This window comes from Octopus sinensis, linkage group LG12, assembly GCF_006345805.1.
Source record: "Octopus sinensis linkage group LG12, ASM634580v1, whole genome shotgun sequence".
Classification (NCBI taxonomy): Eukaryota; Metazoa; Mollusca; class Cephalopoda; order Octopoda; family Octopodidae; genus Octopus; species Octopus sinensis.
This window is the reverse complement of record NC_043008.1, coordinates 68,211,015-68,232,058: the sequence shown is the minus strand read 5'-3', so window position 1 is coordinate 68,232,058 and position 21,044 is coordinate 68,211,015. Positions and strand designations below refer to the sequence as shown.

Here is a 21,044-nt window from a genome sequence, read left to right as displayed (position 1 = left end):
ACATAGACATATACTACAAGCTTCTTTCAATTTCTGTTTACCAAATCCACTAAATAAGCTATGACTGGGCCAGGGCTATAGCAAGAAACACTTGCTCTGTAAGGTATCACACAGTGGGACCGAATCTGGAACCATGTGTTTTTTGAAGTAAACCCCTTACTACACAGCAACGTCTGCACCTAAATTCTCTAGTAAATTTGAAGAAAACTTTGTTCTTATTTTCTCTATAGCCCTGCTTTCCCTCTCTGCTCTCTCCCTTTTACGGGAGAGTCTGATTTTGTTTTTCTATTTCTAAGTTTGTTGTTTCTCTAAATCTTAATTCTTAACTTCATGTACTGAGGACATTCGAGTTAATGTTTTAGAATTTAAAAAAATATTTACTTGGCTATGTGGTAAGAAGCTTGCTTCCCAGCCGCATGGTTTCAGGTACAGGCCTATTGCGTGGCACCTTGGAGAAGTATCTTCTATAGTTTCGGGCCTTGTCAGTAGATTTGGGAGACAGAAATTGAAAGAAGCTCGTCGTATATTTGTGTGTGTATATATATATATATATATATTATATATATATATATATATATGTGTGTGTGTGTGTGTTCCACTACCACTGCTTGACAACTGGTGGTGTGCTTACGTCCCCGTAACTTGGCGGTTCGGTGACACGATCCGATAGAATAAGTATCAGGCTTAAAAAAAAATAAGTATCGGGGTCAATAAATTCGACTAAAAATTCTTTGATGGGGTGCCCATCGTGGCCGCAGTCTAATGACTGAAACAAGTAAAAGATAAAACGTGTATATATATATATATATATTATATATAATGTATGTATGTATATATATATATATATATATATAATGTATGTATGTATGTATATATATATATATATATATATATATATAATGTATGTATGTATATATATATATATAATGTATGTATGTATATATATATATATATATATATAATGTATGTATGTATAATATATATATATATATATATATATATATATAATATATATATATGTATGTATGTATGTATATATAAATATATAAAGAGAGAGCACATAGAAGGAATCAAACAAGGTATACAATGATATAAACGTATTTTCCAATAATTCAAATCTATGTCTGTATTAATGTGTGTAGACACACACAAAGAGAGAATGGAAGAGAGATTGTTTAGTGGAAAGAATGAAAACGCGTCTATAACCTCTAGATATATAAAAATGAAAATCTTTAACGAAGTCTTAACGAAAATAAATGGAATAAAGATTTTTAAAAAATTTAACGAGAAAGAACAAAAAGTGCTATCTTCATATAGATTGTCATTTTAAGGAAAATAGGTCAAGGCAAAAGTTGAAATATTAACCACAAACGTGAAATAACTATCCTGTAATCGTACTTTAAATGACCAACATGTGGTACGTGTTTAATCATAATGAAATAGGTTGACATAGAAATATATATGTATACAAACACCAACGAAAAAAGAAAAAAAATGTTTTTTGCTATAAAAATGTCCTTTTCTTCTTTTTATTTACTATAGGAATCTTTTTTTTTTTCATGGTTTTTGATTTCGAATTGAAAATCTGTAGACGAGAAATCTGGTTATGGAGGAGGCAAAGAAAAGATGCAGAAATTGTGTAATTTGTTGCTAACGTTATTGGCAATATTTTACGTGGAAATATTTTCATTTAATTTTACAAAGGAAACATAAGAAAAATATTTGTCTAATATCTTTTCTCTTTTGTTTTGTAAAATAAAACCGTGGGGGGAAAATGATTTGTGCGTGTCTGTCTGTAATAAAGTGCGTGTTGCGTGTCTATGTAAGTGCGTTTTGCGTCTTATACGTTGATGTGACGTTGAAAAAAAGTGAAAAAGTGGCAGTAATGGTAAAAATAGATGTTTTTGGTGTTTTTTTGTTTAAATACAAGTTTTATTGTATCCAATGAAACATTAGAACGTTTGTAGATGAATCTGAACGTCTACACGTATAGGTCAACCAGATGTAGGTTGAATTTGTTTCATGTATTGTAGCTATTTTTATGTTTGTGTGTGTTTGTATGTGTATGTATTTGTAACCTATGCATGAGTGAAAGAGGAGGGTGTAAGGGGGAGAGAGAGGGCCTAGTAGCAGGAGTAATGCTGGCATAACACACATTTGCACATCAATCAACATATTCTATTCACTTCGAAACATCTAGCAAGCAAAACAGCGCCTTGTTGAAACTACAAGAAGTCTCCATCTAAACTAACTTTTTTTACTCCCAAAATCCCTGTTGTATTTTTGCATTTAAATACTAAACATGGTGCGGTCTTCAAGAGTGCAAAAAACTCAACCGAAAAAAACTAAAGCAGATTCTCCAGCGCCGGTAAGATATTTTATTTAAAGAAGAACTAAATGGAATAAGGAGCTAGCTTTTTAACCATTCCGCGACCGCTCACTTTTTGTGTACACGTGTGTGTGTGTTTGCTTGTCCTTGTGTGCGTGAATATATATTTATATATATATATATGTGCGTGTTTCTATCCGTTTGTGTTTGTCTTTGTGTGCGTGCTTGAAAATATATTTTTGAAAACAGACATAAACGAATATTCTGCAGAAAAATGCCTACTAGATCGAAGTTCTTTCACATATCTTACTCTCAATTATCGATATATATATAATATATAATATATATATATATAATATACATATATATAATATATACATGTATATATCAGACTAAAGAGAGCAATGGAGAGGGGAAATGTAGAGATAGTGAGAGAGGGTGAACCTTCCAGCAGCGCGCTTCTGGTTGATGGCGAAATGAAAGACAAAAAAAAAGATACCTTGACCATGTTTTACAAATTATTTCTATAATACTTCGATTTCCCACCAATTCTTTTTACCTAATATTCTTACTTGACGCTTCGACTTCATTTCTGCCGAATTAGTTTAGCTTTTGCTCTTTTCTATTTTCTCTACGGTTGTGTTACATGCTGCCTTGTCTATCCTGTCCACTGTTTTCCCCATTATTAAAACACGATGTTTCATGTTTTGCTATAATTTCTTGGCGCTCCTTCGAAATGTTGCGTTTTAATATTTATTATTTGTTGCGTGTCTCTCTGAGACTTTTCAACTGAAGTAACGAATTTTATTTACATACTACGAAAACGAAATGTGAAATATACATATTTTTTTTTATAAATGTAAGCCTTCAAATTGTGTATCTGTTTAATATACAGTGTTTGCGTGAGTGTATATATATATACATACATACAATATATATGTATAGACACATGTGCTAGGCTGTTTAAATGCTAATTAAGACAGTTAAGATATTTAATCAGTTGTAAGAGACGATATTTTCTTAAAAGAAATATTAATACAATTTTTACCAAATACAAAAATTAATCAATTTTCTCTCATAACATTCTTGTAATAATAAACCTATTTCTTTCTCTAATGTTTTTCCATGACGTTATTTTCAATTACAAAAAATCTATTTCCATAGGAATAACAATGGAGATATTGTCTGAAGTCACATAAAGCATCTGCTCTTTTTCTTTTTTTTTAATTACCATCATAATTACAAAGCGAATTTATTTCCATTGATAAATCTTTTACATTATTTTTTTCTGTTACATTAGAAATATATTTATTAAAGCAAAACAAGAAGGTATCTGCAATGATAGGGGTGAAGATGCAAACATATATATAGAGTGGACGTTATTTAAATGTAGTGTTGGATCTCAGCTTTTTTCTCAAAAAATACTGTTTCAGGCTCCCTACTAAATATGCCATTATATACCATCGTTGTTCATTTATTTTGTTGCTTGTGTTAAAAGAGATGAGATGGCCATTTAGAGATATAGAAAAGGAGAATGTGTGAAGCTGCAAATTGAGAATGGAGGATAAAGTCAATAAGAAAAGAGAGAGAGAGAGGGGCAGGGTTGATTCTTTCACAACCGTTTCAACCGGACTCAGTCGGTTCCAGGCGGCTGAATCTGCTGAAGACTAGTTAGAAAGAGAGAAAGGGAGGGCCATTTAATGTCTAACATTGTTGAAGGAAGTGGGAGAGAGAAAAGCATTTATATTTATGACTTGTTCATTCTTGGTATTTCACCGTCCCTTACAGCCCTCTGTCCCCACCGTTCTCTCTGTCCCTCCATTCTTGTGGTTCAAAAACAACAGGACATTTTTTACTAAGTCCTTCTTATATACACATAGAACGAAAAAAATATATTATATAAAACACACACACACACATAGAGAAATAGACTATTTGTAGATAAATGGTAAATATATTTGTGCACGTTTAGCAAACATTAATTCTTGTGCATATATACATAGATATCCCCCCCTATCTATCTATCTATCTATCTATTATATACATGCATTTAAATGAAGCAACGGTTTCTTTCCGTTTCTATCATTAGTCTGATTTTGTAGCGTTTTTTCTCTCGCTTGCAAATTCTAAATAGATTTATATGATGATAATTATTATAAACATTTATTTACATCCATACTATAATAAAATGTAATACACGTATATTTCGAAAAATTTCAGTTGCTATATTTTTCCCCATTTTAACAATATATTCTGTAATATTAGCCTCTCTTTTATTTCCATACTCTCTTTGCCTTTTTTTCTCTTTTTCTCCTTCTTCATCCCTCTTGTCTTTTCCTATCTCCCTCTTCTCTCTTTGCCTCCCTGCCTCCTTCTCTCTCTCTCCAATCCTGTTCCCGCTCTTAAACATGACATGTAGTTTGCTAAAAGTGCAAACTTACGCAACCGCACTGAGAATAGAATCATATAACCACACACATGCAGCGACACATCGACACGCATAGATGCAATTACATAAAAACACACAGACACAGCCACATAAAAACACAAGCGAAATCAACTACATAAACACACGCAGATATTCAGTTACATAAAACCACATAGACACAGCTACATAAATACACATACAGACAGCTACATAAATGCGCATACACACAGACACCGTTACAAAAATTTGCAGCAAGCACATTTAACTACAATAAGCGTACAGAGCCACATAATCACACGCAAGCCATACAATACAGACACTCAGTTGCTTAAAAACATACAGATGCAGTGACATATACACATACGCATACATACCCCCACAAATAGAGTTACATAAAAGTACGCGGCCACATAAAAATCACACACATACACATATACATAGAACCACATAAACACGCACTGCGTAGCATGTTTTTTTTCTCGCCACGTCAGTAGAAACAAGTTATAAAATTCTTGGCTGTTTTCTCATTTTTTTTCTTTGATATTTGCTAGACTCATCATCATTATCATCGTTATTATTTTTAATCGTTCTTCCGCGTCCTCAGTTCATATCCCCACTGGACCGACCTCACTTTCATCTCGCCGCTATCAATACAGTATACACCAGTAATTATCTGGAACCATACTAATTGACCATATTTCCTCACAATTCCCTCCAAAATAAATTACTGGCCCAGTACCTTGTACAATTCATCGACATAATCTTTTACACAAATTTAATCAATGTTTTAATTGATTTGGTTTGTTTTTGTTTATTTTCCAAATGTCTAAAAAAATTTTCATAATAATGGTTATTTGTAGCTTAGGGTAAACTATAAACACAAAACAAACTTTGCTGCGGGAATACTTGATTTTTAACGTCTTTGGAAGGATGAAAATATATCGCGGCCTTTTAACTCCGATCAGAGTCGTAACTAAATATCGCAATACATTAATTAGCACTGCTGAATTTATAATGTTAATAATATTATAATTTCGAACACGACCAGGAATTTTCGCGGGCTGCCATAGTCAACCCCCAGTACTTGACAAGGGCTTTCTTCACTTTAAGGATTCTGGAAAGATGAAAAGTATAGTCAAATCTTGGCGGATTTGAACTCCGAACGTAAAGAGCCCTATCTGAATACTGCAAAACCTTTACTTTATCACTCTTCCGATTCTACCAATTTAAAGTACTTTTTCTCATCGTTGAAATTTAAATGAGAACAAATAAACTTAGAATTGTGTGTGGGCGGGAAATAGGGTTTTAAAAAGCCTGTCAAAGGTGACGAGCTCCTTGAAAGCTAACGGCACCCATATTTTGGGTAAGTGGGAGAAATAGGCACCACCAAGATTATCAAGCCCAGCGAAACACTTGAAGGCACCTTATATCAATATTTAATTCTATACTGCACCAGTTGGAGCCAGGGTCATTAAGAAAGCCTTAGACCGAAAGGGGTGGACAGAATTGGTAAAATAATTCAGGGTTTCACACGTCAGAAATGCAAGAGGAAAGGTTTGAAAAAAGAAAAAAAATATCGTTGTCCGGGATTATTTCCAAGGATTCTTCGCTCTGGAGCTATTCGTAAGCCTTTTTAAAAACGGTTTTCCGATCTGTTTTAAAATTGGGATTCAAAACCCATAAAAAAAAGTTTCTTTTTAGAATTTATATTCAATCAATTACTAATCAAGTCTAGATGGTATACAGCTGTTTTAGATTTTTTTGTGTGTAATATAGGTTAGCGAATATTAAAAGTACATTTTTTCTATGTCTATGATTATATTTGTTTTCAGTTGAAGTGTATCAAATATATTTTGTTTGTATTTATAATTACATTTTCATCCTTCATAAATTAAAACAGCATTTTTAAATTTCCAGTAAACCAAATGAATTGTTTATACTATAACTGCTCTTATTATTTTAAAAACTAATAATTCGTACTTATGTTATTATCCTGTCATTAAATATATAAATACATTTTATGAAGCGATGGATTAAAAACATTTTTTATTGTTAAATTGAAAGTTAGAAGAAATTTCTTGGCCGTTTTTTTTTAAATTTCCGACATTCAAAACAAAAAAAAAATTGGAAAATGTTTTTGAAGACAATGTGAAAAAGTTAAAACTGAATTAAGTTCCTAATACGATCTGAACGGTACTTCGTCATCAAAACCTTCCAATAGTGCTCTATAGTGGGAGCCCTGTCGTAATTGCAGAGAGATATTGATACCACAGTTTGTTGTGGTCCGTTTTGATGCCTTCTCTCAGTTCATGTAGGGCGACGACCACTCTGACTGTTGTTACTTGTAGGGCTGCAGGACTCCCTCAAACCCACCCAAGAAGCAAATTCGATAGAATTACTCGTTTAGCTGTTGATGATCCAGCCAAGAAACGGGGTGCACACTTACATGTTACTTTAGGCAAGAAGCCAAATACCCAAGACATTGAGCGTATATGTATATATGTGTTTATTTATGTATATATATATAAATAAAAACTGAACTTTGAACAAAGGATTTAACGCGTATACATCCTGATAAGCCAAACATGGCGAATCTTCGAAATTACTGTCAAAGATTTATTGTAAATGTTTGTGTGTGTGTGTGTGTATATATACTCGTGCTAGAGCAAGTCATTATTTTCAATGCACTTTTATTTTTATTCCTATTGGCGGGAAAGTTAGTTTCGCGCGCATCACTTGAACGTGCTCTCCCAGTCACAACAGTGCAGGCCTACACTTGAAATATCAGCGAAGTTATTGTTTTTAACTATGACCATGACTGTTCTGCATGATTTCATAACCAGAATCATAACAAATTTACATATTCTTTGTCAATTCATCAGTCATTGCCCGTCTGGACTAGTTCAGTCTTATTACTCACACAAGAAAATGGTCAAACATCAAGTTAGTTCTTGATGCACGTCATCTTGTATGGTCATTAAAAGTTTTTAGCCCAATCGTTCACGATTATAGCATCAGGATATTGTCCCACTGCCATTAGAATCCTTCGATGAATTTCGGCCTCTGATTGATAAACCTTCAATTTACTATGGGGGATAAAAAAAGCATCATTGAATTCTGCTCTTGACGCAAACAGAATGCTGAGCAGCAGCCATAGTTAACTCAAAAACAACTTAAGAGGCATTTAATATTCAAACTAGAGTGAGACTACAGTTAGTGATGCATGCAAAAATAATTTTCCCGCCAATCGGCAAAGAGAATTTTCAGTGAATTGCAGCCATTGTTCATCTAATAACGATAACTTAACTGATGTTTCAAATTCAAACCTGCACTTTAAGTGTCTACTGATGCGTGCGGAACTATTTTTCCCGCCAAAGAACTCAAGTGAATTGCAGATAATATATAACTCTTGTGTATGTGTGTGTGTGTGTGTATGTACACATACACACACAGGTAACCAGAAGATGGTGAGCTAGCAGAAATACCAGAGCTTCAAGGAAAAAACGCTTTCTGGTTTTTGTTTCGATTCTTTATACCCTGAATTCAAATCCAGCCGAGGTCAACTTTACCCTACATCCTTCCTGGGTCGATAAAATAAAGTACCAGTCAAATACTACGCTCGATAGTAGCGATTAACCCCTCATCTTCGAATTGCTGGCATTGTTATGCCCTAAATTAGAAATTTAACGTATATAAAGTAATCTGAATTGAACATTCATCCCTACTATCACTTCGTTATCAACTGGTTTCTAGCCAGTTTGATGATGTGTATACTTGTTGCTTGGCTTCCTGATCGAGTATACCTATAATTAAAACCATTCTAGCCGTGACTATCACGTTTTTTTTTTCAAGTGTACAGTGATAATTATACTTCATAATAGGAAATATTTGATAGCTGTTTGATATTTAAGTACCGTAAATCCTCGAGTATAGTCCGCCCTTGGGTATAATACGCAGGGGATTTTTAGGGGGCTGTACCTCTGAAAAACCTAAACCTTGTGTATAATACACACCCCTTCTCTAACTTGAGTCAAGGAGGTCTATATAACGTCCTTGTTTTGTATATACGGTAACGTCCTTTATTATTATTGTATATATAACATAATGCAAACGTGTAGCATTTTTTGTGCATTTTGTTTGTAGAAAATAGAGAAATAACAGTAATAACGTTTAATAAATGTTGCTTACTGCAAGTTATGGATGATTCTTTTATGACTTCATTGCTTTCAGGCTTAGCTTAAGGTATTTTCGCGCCCGACATCACAAAATGTCTGAGTAAACATTGCCGGAAAGCAAATAGAGACTCATACATTGCTTAGAAAATATTTTTCATTTTTAACCTCGTATATAGTACGCACTAGTGATTTTGACCTTTAAATTAAATCGAGATATCTATTTCAGTCGAATTATTTGAATAAAGTTTGTTTTTGTTTGTTCCTTCTGGAGCCATGCCTGGCTCATAAGGGCCGGTTTCCTTGGCGTATAGGTTCCAAGGTCAGGGCGCCGATCCGTCGCAGGTGAGCTGCAAGATGCAGGAGGAAAGAGTGAGAGAAAGTTGTGTAAGAGTCAGCAGAAGTTCACCATTAACCTTCTGCCGGAGCTACGTGGGGCTTAGGTGTTTCGCTCATAAACACACACATCGCCCGGTCTGAGATTCGAACCCGCGATCCCTCGACCTCGAGTCTGTTGCTCTAACCACTTGGCCATGTGCCTCCACATTTGAATAAGTCAAGAACTGAAAACAAAAGTTCAGAAATATTGCCCTAAAATCCTATCGATTACCCAATTTCTTTTATCGATCGATTGAAAGTGTTTGAGCAATGTTCCTTAAAAAAGAAAAGACAAAAACAAAAATAAGACTGGCTTACAATCATGAGATAGTGAGTTCGATTCCCCGACCGGGCTGTGTTCTTAAACAAGGCACTTTATTTCACATGGCTCCAGTTCACTCAGCTGCAGGAATGAGTTGCGATGTCGCTAGTGCCAAGCTATATCGGCCTTTACCTTGGATAACATCGGTGGCGTGGAGAGGGGAGGTCGGTATGCATGGGTGACTGTTGGTCATCCATAAACTACCATGCCCGGACTTGTGACTCAGAGGGTAACTTTATAGGTGCAATCCCAAAGTCATTCATGACCGAAGGGGTCTTTTTTTTTTTACCTTGTCCTGTGATCTGAGTTCCAAATATACTTGGATATACTGATTATTTCCCCTCTACCAAAATGAATGATCTTGTACCACGTAAGCGTGACTATATGGTAAGTCTGCTTCCCAACAACATGGTTCCGGGTTCTGTCCCACTGAATGGCACCTTGGGCAAGGCCACTAAAACCTTATTAGTTGATTTGGTAGAAGGTAGACGAAACTGAAAGGAGCCAGCGATGTGTGTGTGTGGATGGGGGGTTGTTCCTCACCACCGCTTGACAACAGGTGTTGATTTATTTACACCTTCGTAACTTAGTGATTGGGCAAAAGGGGCCGATTAAAGAAGTACTGGGGTTTGATTCTTCCGACTAAAACCCTTCGAGGAGGTGCCCCAGCATGGCCGCTGTCCAGTGACTGAAACAAAGGATAAAATACGGCAGAAGTGATGGAAGAACATTGGAGTAAATGTCTAGTATTTAGTCTCTTGTAGTTTTAAGTTAACAAGTTCTTGAAGATAGTGAAAGTAGCTGAGCAGTAACCATTACTTTTGAAGTTACTCCCAAACACAAAAATTGATACATTTGATTTTCAGCCAGAGCAATGTTTATCAACCATTTCTCCCTATAGGCCCTTTTGATTCTTAATTTTACTTGGATCGACCCTCCTAGTCATTCGATGTTTAAAAAATTATATTTTTATAAATATCATCAGAATTGTATATAAAAAATATTGTTATAGTATTTTGAATATTTTAGAAGTATAACCAATTTATTGCAGATAAATTTTAACAAAATCTTATATGCTCCCCTCCCTCCACCTCAGGGCCATATAAAACCCGGTTGAAAATCACTGAACTAGAGCATATGGTTACCGAAGGGGAAGGGTACGTGAGCTGGGGAAGAAATTCCAAAACATTTATGTAGTTCGCGGGTGTAAAGACGGGGTGAAGTGTATAAGTGTAAGATAAGAGAAGTGACACAGTAAAATTGACAAAAGGACATAGGTGATTTTAGTGGACCTAGATGGAGGTGATGTTCAGCTATGTTGTTCAGTGATAAAAGGAGAAACTATTTCTAAACGAGACGTTGTGTGTCGGTGAGTGTATCTATGCCGCCAGTAGTCGAACGTCCTTGATTAGAATGTCTTTAAAATTTTTGTGCATCAGCAGTACTGTCCCAAACATGAGGAGCAACATTTTCTACGGACGTTACTTAAAGTTAGAATCAGCAGCCGATCACAGAAGATAAAATGCTAGTCTTTGTAATACATTGTTGGCATATTTATCTAAGTAGAATCACCACGTAAGATATGACACTATGAAGTGACACTAAAGAATTTTGTTGACCGTTGTTCGTAATTAAAAAAGGTGGTTTACAAACAAGACTGCTTCTGTGATTGTGTTGTAGTGTATCAGGAAATTTGGTTGTTTATGTCTTTACTGAAAAATGTTTCCAAGATTTTTGTTCATGGACGCTCTCTTTGCTTGGTGTAATGTATTTAAGTTGATGCTATCCACGTACATACCGAACTCCAGTGTATGGAAAGTTAAGGAGTAGACTGTGATATCATGTACACAGGACAGTGTAGTCTGAAAGTGATAGCATGTAGGTCGTTAATGTAGAAATGGGAAAAAGTGGGAGTCATTACCGAATTTCGGAGTTTACCAAAGTAGAACGAAGGTCGCAGAGAAGCACTTGAGTACATACTACTACTGTAAGCTCCAAGAGGAAGTTTCCAGTGTCAGACGGGTGTTGCTATAAGCGATATCCGTCTGAGTAAGGTAATTACGAGATTCTTTGTTGATGTTGTCATATGATAATATTACTTTTGTCAGGGTTAGAAGCTACTGATGGGTGACACAAGAAAATAAGTTAACGATAGTTCAAGACCTGTGGAGGATATACTCGGTGGTCTCCGAGGAGAAAACTCAAGGTAATGAAGGATCGCTTTATGTCTGTAGATTGCCAGTCCAGGGATATCTCTTTCAAGGGTGAGACACCGTAGGAAAACTTGCTGAAAAGTTTGGCGAAGATAGCAGGGTGGGTGCTTTACAGTGCACAATTTAAGGGTGCTGGAAGAGACCGTGCGTTGGAGCGATGAGAGAGGTTTTCCCGCGTAACAGCTCTGTATTCCAGAAAATGTATGTGCCATGAAACACATGTTGGAGGTACCGTAAAATATGCGTTGATTACCAGCATGCGGTAGATGTTGGGGAACCAGGAAATGGTTACGTACCGGGAGTTTTATATTGCTACAGATGTTTGTTGATGTGGTGTGAAATGTAATGTCATCACAAGACATCAATGTACTATGGAGTGTAATCGCTGGATGAATGTTGGCGTGCCATCATTAGATGTATGCTGGGATGCCATCACTGGAGGTACGTCAGTGTGCCATAGCCAGAATACGGCTGGCAGAAACGTTTGCACGTCGGGCGAAATACTTAGCGGTATTTCGTCTGCCGTTACGTTGTGAGTTCAAATTCCACCGAGGTCAACTTTGCCATTCATCCTTTCGGGGTCGATTAAATAAGTACCAGTTACGCACTGGGGTCGATATAATCGACTTAATCCGTTTGTCTGTCCTTGTTTGTCTTCTCTGTGTTTAGCCCCTTGTGGGTAGTAAAGAAATAAGAAATACGTTAGTGTATCACTGCTAAATATTTGTTGGTATACCATCGTTAGATATGTGTGCCTACATAAGCTGTACGTTGGTATTCCTCTAGATGAACTAGACCAAACATTCCAGCCTGGGATTCTCCTCTTACAACCCTACTGACTCTCCCTATTTGACATTTCACATTGTTTTGATTTCTATTTCAAATCCAAGTGACTTATTTCCAAACGTGACTATGCCACCTTCATGTAGTTAGTACTATCAAGAGGACCCTGACACTTTTTCCAACAAAAAGCTCTGTTTAAGCATTATTTTCACTGTACACCAACAGCTTTTGTTTATATTACCCATCTGATTCATGCTGACTTTCTAGGTTGTTGTAATTTAGTGCACAGATGATGTTCACTCCCAATCAGTTTCCCCATCATCTTATCTTTTATTCAGAAATGATGCATCTGAACGCACGAGTTCGCTTTAGCGGGCACGATTTTGTTAGGTTATATCCCTAGGATATGCAAATGCGGGCGGTCTTGTGGTTTTGTGTTTACAGCTGAAAGTAACGATGTTTCTGCTAGTTAGCATGCTGTAAACACAAACCATGTGGCCATCCTGGTTTTGCGTCTTCGAGGGATATAGTTAAACAAAATCGCGTCCTCTAAAGCGTACCCACGAGATCACAGGGCTAAGGTAGTAGGGTGTTAGTTGAGGACGATTTGACTGTTATTTCTACCAGATCAAGCAAACGTGCTGTGGTTCCTTCATTTGCTGACGTGTTGGTGTCTGGAGGGATAAATGTAGCCCTGCCGTTAGATGTATGTTGACCTATATTTGTAAAGACTATGAGTTACTAGGGCTTAATTTTTTTCAAAACCATCATTAAATCGCCACTGTATGGCTAGTGTGTTTGTTAAATGCCATGGCTACATTTCCATTAGTGTGACAGCAAAATGTTAGTGATTCTAGGTAGTTAGCGAAATAAAATAACACAGAGGATTGATATATTATTGTTAGGCTGCCTTTCTAACATTTTTACAAGACTACATAGAACTTGATAAAGAGAGGGCTAATCGATTAAATCGATAACAGTAATTAAATTATGAAACCCAGTCGAAAGAGAAGCGAAGTCGATCTAGTTGGAATACGAACGCAAGACGTAACTAAACAGTGCAAAGTATTTGTCCGATTTTCTGCTATGTACTGCTTTTTGTTTCCTAATAATAGAATTTAAAAAAAAATCGTATATAAACAAACTGAATCTTTATCTTTTACATTTTCTCTCTCTCTTTTTTCTTGCTGTGTGGTTTGAGTGCCTGTCTGTGTGTGGCTCGGATATTTGTGTCAGAGGGGTTGTTTGTATATGGATGTGGAGTTTGTGTTCGTGTGTGGCGTGGTGTCTCGTGTTGTGTTCGTGTATTGATGAGTGTGTGTTTGTGTGATTGTATGTGACTTGACGGCTGCGTGGTCTGGAGGTGTTTTGTTTTGTGTCGTTGAAGAGTATCTGGATTTCGCTAGATAGCTCGTGTGCGTGGGTGTTTTGTGTTTATAAGAATAGGATGAGGGGGACTGATATCGAATATAAAATTTCCTGAAAGGCATGGACGCCATGTAATCTTATTTTTCGATTCTTTGTAGATCTATGTGGTTTTATGCAGCATTATATAAGTCCAATAATTAACTCATTATTTAATATTATGCTTCACTTAACTAGTTGAGGCCATTTTAGTTCCCTTATGCTACTCATTAATATATTTTAGGAAAAACATGAACACTACAATTTCTCCTCCACTTTCCTTTCCCCATCCAAACAGTCTTTGTATCTCGTTTAAAGCTTAAATATTTTATACAAACCCTGTAAGGGTTTGTATAAAATATTAGTCTAAGATTCTCATGAGTAATGTTTGCATCCCGGTTTCAATTTGTGTTTAAGCCAAATTTACTGTCTCTAATTCTGTCGGGAAAAGCACGAACCTGTCTTACCCATTAAAAATATCGAACAGTTTGTCTAAACTCATCATACACATAAAAAAAAAAAAAATCCATCGCCAACTAGTATATCGAGAATTTTTTCTGGCTCATAACGAACCATTTTCGCGCGGCTGTTGGATTCATTTCGCTTCATTTTTGTTGCTACTGCAGCTTTCTTCTTCGTCTTTAAATGTCTATTGCCATGTGCCTAGTCTAAATAAATCGATACAATTATTCTGCTAGTGTTTATATATATATATTTATTTATATATAAAGTGCCGGAGAGGGTGAGATGATTGATTATTGTAAAAAGAAAGAAAAATACTAATTAGAATAAATCGTGTCGTCGAAAGAGAGACCACGCGGGGTGGACGGGAGAGCAAAGAGTTGCCGGCTCTGCTTGACTCCGATTGGCTAACATGGAGCACGTGACACTATCTTGTCATTGCTGGTTCCACTACATTTTTCTTTGGTAAGCACGATTTGGCTATCTTTTTATATTTCTATTTGACGGATAAATTCCACAAACGGCCATTTATTTACTGTCGTAGTTAAACATTAAGATATATTCATGTGTGTGCTTGTACATAAACGTATATAACCGAGGCGATCGAGTTTTGTGGACGTTGCAAATTGGAGGGGTGAAGGTCTGTTTCTTTCATTTCTATGGGTTCTCTGTCCGAGACTATATAGAGGTGAGTGGTGTTATCGTTGCTTCTCTCCTTGTCTTAGATCGCGATCGCTTCACATTTGTAACAAGGCATTTGTAATCAGTAAATCGATTTAAGAGTCGGTCGCTCTTTTTATTTTTATTTGAATTGTATTGTTTACTTTATTTTCTTCCTTTCCCTTTGCTGCCATTTCCTCTGTATAAACACTATATTTTATATATATATATCTCTATATATATAGCTTAATTTTTTTCAACTGGTCGTTTGATACCTGTATGTTTTGGTATGTGCATGCTTCTGTGTATTATTGATCAATATACAATATATATCTACACATATGCGAGTCCCAAATAGAATATTCATACACAAATCTCTCTTTCCCTCCTTAACTATCTCCCCCCCTCTCTCTCTATATATATATATATTCCACACGAGACTTGCATGCATGTAGGTATTTAATGATTTGTAATTGTTTTAATTGATCCCCCCCTCCTAATACATGTGTAGGCCTCTGAACAAACACGTGGATTTACGCTGCATATATATATGTACATCTACAGTAGATATTTTCATAACTCTTTGTGCATTGCATGTGTGTGTGTGTATACATACGTACATATACACACACGTATTTATTCTGAAATGTTTAGCGAAGTCTGCTTTTTCAGCAATAAATCTGGGCAAATGTTTTAATAGAGAACCTGCTTGTACAGCGTTGGTGGCAGCAGTACTCTCTGTCTTGCTACTGTGATCTCTAAGTAGGACACAACCTATAAGGTAGGAATAGAGTTAAATGTCTTCTCTAATTATAACCTATACAGGTGCCAAACTTCCATTGTCTTTCCTTCGCATGTTTTATTACTTTGGAGGAACTTGTTGATTAATCTGGATCGATCGTTACGTACATATTTATATATGAATGAAAATAGAATTAAAATTTATTTTGATTTAATAAATATTTCGGCGATCTTTCTATTTTACTGTGTCTATTTAATTATAGAATATTCGTAAGCGTAAGAGTGATGTTTTGTAATAACCTCTTGGGAATATTTCATTGTTCTTTTTTTCTTGTACCTGTGTTTGTTGCAGATTATAGTGAGTACTTAGGCAGGTGTACTGATCGTCGTAATTGCGTAAACATGGACCTTTTGTTTCATAAAACAGTGCCATATTTTTAAATGGCAGTATGTGTTTAAATGTCTGGTTTAATATAACCAATGTCTATATTTATAATTATATCGTTCTTATAAGTGTGCTGAAAATATTAAATAGAAACAGTTTCAGTGTAGCCTATCCTTATATGTTCCTTGGTGTCCATTACAAATACCAGTATTGGAACCTTTGTGAACACTTGTTTTACGTTTTAATGTTAGAAAATGTGGAATTGACTTTTGAAAAATGGTGTGATTGTTCCAGTTTTTGTATTAGTATTTCTAATCTTCGATAATATGCTTGTTGTAAGGTTTCTCTTCCAATAGGATGTCATACATTAAAATATCGTCCATTTATTTGGATTATTCTGGCATTGGAAAAAGAAGAAGAAAAAAAAGAAAAAAAAAAGGCTAGAAAGCTTGGGCGCCAAAACTAACAGTTTTCATTTCTTCAGATAGTATACACGGCCACTGATGTGAAGAGGAGTCAAGCTGTGTGCTTGTCAAGGCCATTGTTAATTTTTGATCACGTTGTTAGGGTGGTGGCGTGGTAGTAGACATTATAGGCTGCCGGATTATAATGCCTAGTAATATTTAGTTTTCTCCTTCTACATTGCCCATGCCCGTGTTATAAAAATTATCAGTCGTTCGACTTGACAACTCTCGACATCTGTTAGGCCTTGTAGTCAATGCGAGAAATAATTTTTATCAGCATTTTCGTGTAATCCAAAACTAGGGTCTTAGGAGTTGCTTGAGCTTGGCAGTAATGTCTTGTTCGTCCTCGAGATGGAGTTGAAGTAAAACAATTTATTTTACTACTCTGGGTGGAAGATGCACATTGCATGTGAGACATGTTTTATCGTATCAACAATCAGTCTCAAGGGCAGTATCGATGCAACTGAAGTACATGACTACAACTAACAATAAAAACAAGGTCATAGACAAGAAATTGGGTCACTGTATCGAGAAGTAGGCTGCAGACTCAGAAGTAGGTCATGGTTTCCAGAGCATGTCAGTCTCCTTAAGTCGCTATTAATTTCTATTGTTTTCTGATAAATTTAATTGCTCAGCTATTGAAACTCTTGTTAACAAAAAATTATTTTCTATAATTGATTTTATAAGATAATTGTAATCGTGGTAGACCGACATAGCCACTGACTATTTTAGAGTTTAATGTTGCAGTTGTACAACATAAATTTATGTGGTTTCTGTCAGAAATACGTGTATTACAGTAAAAATAGTGCAAAAGAAAGCAATTCCTTTTAAACTAATATTCACCTAGTGATGGGAGACAATGTTTGTTAGGCTAAAAATGTGGAACGTGCGTTTGCACACACCAGCAATCATTACATACAGGCTGTTATCTGAAGTCTCAGTCAGCTCTTTGCAACTTGTTCTTCAAATAAGTGTCGGGTGGGGTCAGTACTTACTGGTGAATGTATTGAAGATAAAAAAACAATGAAATCAGCATTTTTTGTCATGGAATTCAGAATCTCATTAATTTGGCATGCAAGATTTTATAAAGACAAAATGGCTGTTTTATCAAGTCATGCATGTGTGACTTGTTGAATGTCTTAATTGCATTTAGAAAGAATGCATATATAAAAAAATGAAACCATTGGTGAATTTTGTATAGGGATGTAATTTTGGTTTTGACCCAAATTAACCTTAAAATTTGTGTTGTATAATTGCAACTTCAACAATTTGTTAGTTAACCCTTTAGCATAAATTACTGTTAAATGTATCATCTTGTAGCTTTGAGGTTTCAATAATGTGATTGTATATTTTTAGAATGACATTGTAAGATAGGTGTGGGAGATCAGATCTGGCTGACATGTACATATAGCAGATAAAATATTTTGGTCGGATGTGACCTATTTAAATGCTAAAAATGGTAGGTTTTACAATCAAAGGCTGTATATTTATACTTGTGTGCCTATCTCTACATAGGCACAAGTGTGGTCAGCATGAGAATATTGTGTACATTTCTGGGATTGTGAATCTGTTAGATACAAAGAAAATTAACACAGTGCTTCCAACATCATAATTCTTCATTAGCATTTAGCTTTGTAAAAGTGATGTCTGAAGAGGGGGTTATTTTTGTATTATGATAGTAGAGTAAATAGAGTTTCAAGATAAAGCACAGAGGCACTCACATACAGCTGAATAAATGTAGAAGTATCCCAAACAGACACTTTGGGCTTAGATTTGGTTATGAGTCAACATTATCACTATCTACAAAGTGTTTTGATCAAGTTGCATGTCCAGTACTCCTTTCTAGTTTCTGTTTATTCTGCTTCTCATTTTCGTATGATTATGTTCCATTTATTATAGCTTAACAGAAAGTTTTATTTTATACAATTGATGTTTTGGGGTGGCCTCTCTCTTCTTAAGATTCACTGCATGAAATAACAAGATCTATTAGAGCTTTGAGTTTCATCTTAGAGCTAGATGTACTTGTCTGGTTCATTTCCATTAACCAACACATCCATGATTCTTATCAGGCTTGGTTTGTGCTTGTTTGATTAACTTACTAGCAGTGATCATTCTCTATTGATGTTATTAGGACAGTATTTGATGATGTACCCATCCCTTTTGAGTTCAGTAGCCTACTCCCTTTGCCTTTCATCATTCTTGGATGAATAAATCAAATAAGAATTCAAGTACTAGGGTTGAGATGACTGACTGTACATTACTCTTGTTCCATTGTTAATAATTTTGCTATTCACAAATATGCTAAGATTTGTAGGAAAGAGTGAACAAGATGCCATATAATATATATTGCTGTCCAAGTTCATATTTTAAATCTTACTGGATTCAACATTCAAGTACCAGTCATATACTGATGTTGACTTCTCACTTTCAGATCCTTGATTGAGTGTATCATATTTAAATGAGACAACAGCCTGTCATTAACCTGATAAGTTAGAACATATGGTTTGCATCTTAGAATCCCCATTGCGTGGGGAATGGGGAGTTAAAAGAGGCTTCATTGTAACATTGAAGAAGTCCTGTTAATAGAAGTCCCCTTGGTGTGTTATTTTTTTATTGGGGCAACTAGGGTGTCTGATCATAAACTGAATGATACTTTTGATCACTAACTGAGAGAAGGGGACAATTGTTGTGTGTTTTATGCATTACTGCTTTGAATATTTTATACATTTGATGTATGTGAATGTGTATATACAATCCTTATATATATATATATGTGTGTATGTATGATATATGCATACACATATGAACATCTTCACTTGTTTGTGTATAAATGTCTTTGTAAATATGCTTGTATACATATACTTCTGTAATATGTGTGTGTGTTTTTATATGGCACAAGCATGGCTGTATAGTTAAGAGGTTCTCTAAGAAACCACGTGGCTCCAACTACATTTCCTTTGAAACTGTAGAAGCCTATTGTACCTATGTGTTTGTGTTTATTTTGCAAGTGTTGTATCAAAAAATGTATCTTAGCCATTCAATAAGTAGAGATCAATAAAATAAGTTCCAGGATGAAGCTAGTAAAAGAATGTATGCTTGTATACAGGTATGTGAGTGTATACACATACAGTACCCTATGTGTTAGTTTCCTATTCATACAGTCAGTCTGGTTTTCATGTCCACTTTTCTATGCTTGAGTCAGATGGAATTTATGGAGATTTTCTTGAAGTCAGTTGCCCTTCACCAACCCTCATTTATTTCCAACTAAGGTAATATTTCTCTTGGCCAGATATCTTTTTGTTGACGACTGGGAACAAATGACACTGTTTTGTTTGTAAATAGTGTTGGTGCCTTACAATCATCATGTGGTGTCAAGACGGGGACCAACATACACATGTGTACAACAGGCTTCTTTCAGTTTCTCTCTACCAAATCCACTCAAAACTTTGAGTGGCCTGGTGCTATAATAGAATACAGTTGCCCAAGGTGTCCTACTGTAAGACTGAACCTGGCACCATGCTGTTGGAATGCAAACTTTTTAACCACACAGGCAGACGATTTTTGCAACTGAATCAAGGAAATTGCTTCCATAAGTTTTTTAGATTATTTATATATATATGCATTCACCATTGGTATATTCTATTTATATACAACACATGTGTACACAACATGTTAGATCTCTTGCACTATTGAGGATGTGTTTATAATTGCATGTTTATTATATCTCCTAATAGTACTCTTAGCCTTCTCTGAGCACCATTGTTTGGTTCTCTTGCCTTTCAGTGCCCAAAGACACATAAGTATACTCACATGTACACATACACACACACACATAACACCTAACTTGTTTGCATGTGCACATCTGCATATGCACACATACTCACAAACAGAACTTTGACATTGGTTTCTTTCTGAAGGAAAGAAATATTTCTTCAGGCTATTCTCACCACTACTACCAGCATCATTCCCATCACTATCACCACCACCACCATCATCATCGTCATCATTAGTAATATCAGTTTCTTACAAAATCATAGAGGTTCACCCACAAATTTGTGACCTTCATCATGACCTTCCACTAACATCTATCTACATATGTAATTAAAAACAAGAAAATAAAATTAGCTCCAGCTGGTAATTCAAAGTAATGCCTTGCCTCCACACACACATTGGCATCTTCCATCATCATCATGTTAAATATCTGTTGTTTTGGCTGCTGGTAAAGATTGAAGTGGTCGTCAGTTAATACAGCCTCTACTGAGGTTTCTTGGTTCTACTTTATTTCATCTATGTAACCAAATTA

At 35.5% G+C, this 21,044-nt stretch overlaps 1 protein-coding gene across 2 annotated transcripts in view; it reads left to right on the top strand.

The window, feature by feature from the left end:
* The first annotated feature begins 1,759 nt into the window (after window positions 1-1,759).
* LOC115217874 (transcription factor iws-1) overlaps window positions 1,760-21,044 on the top strand; it is a 39,030-nt gene continuing 19,745 nt past the window's right edge. Inside the window, exon 1 of one of the 2 annotated variants that reach the window (XM_036508042.1) lies at window positions 1,760-1,888. In XM_036508042.1, coding sequence (XP_036363935.1) covers window positions 1,775-1,888 — 114 coding nt within the window. In that variant the 5' untranslated portion in view covers window positions 1,760-1,774. Of the gene's footprint in view, window positions 1,889-2,058; window positions 2,369-21,044 lie in introns of those variants that run through there. The other variant, XM_029787588.2, reaches the window with a different exon arrangement.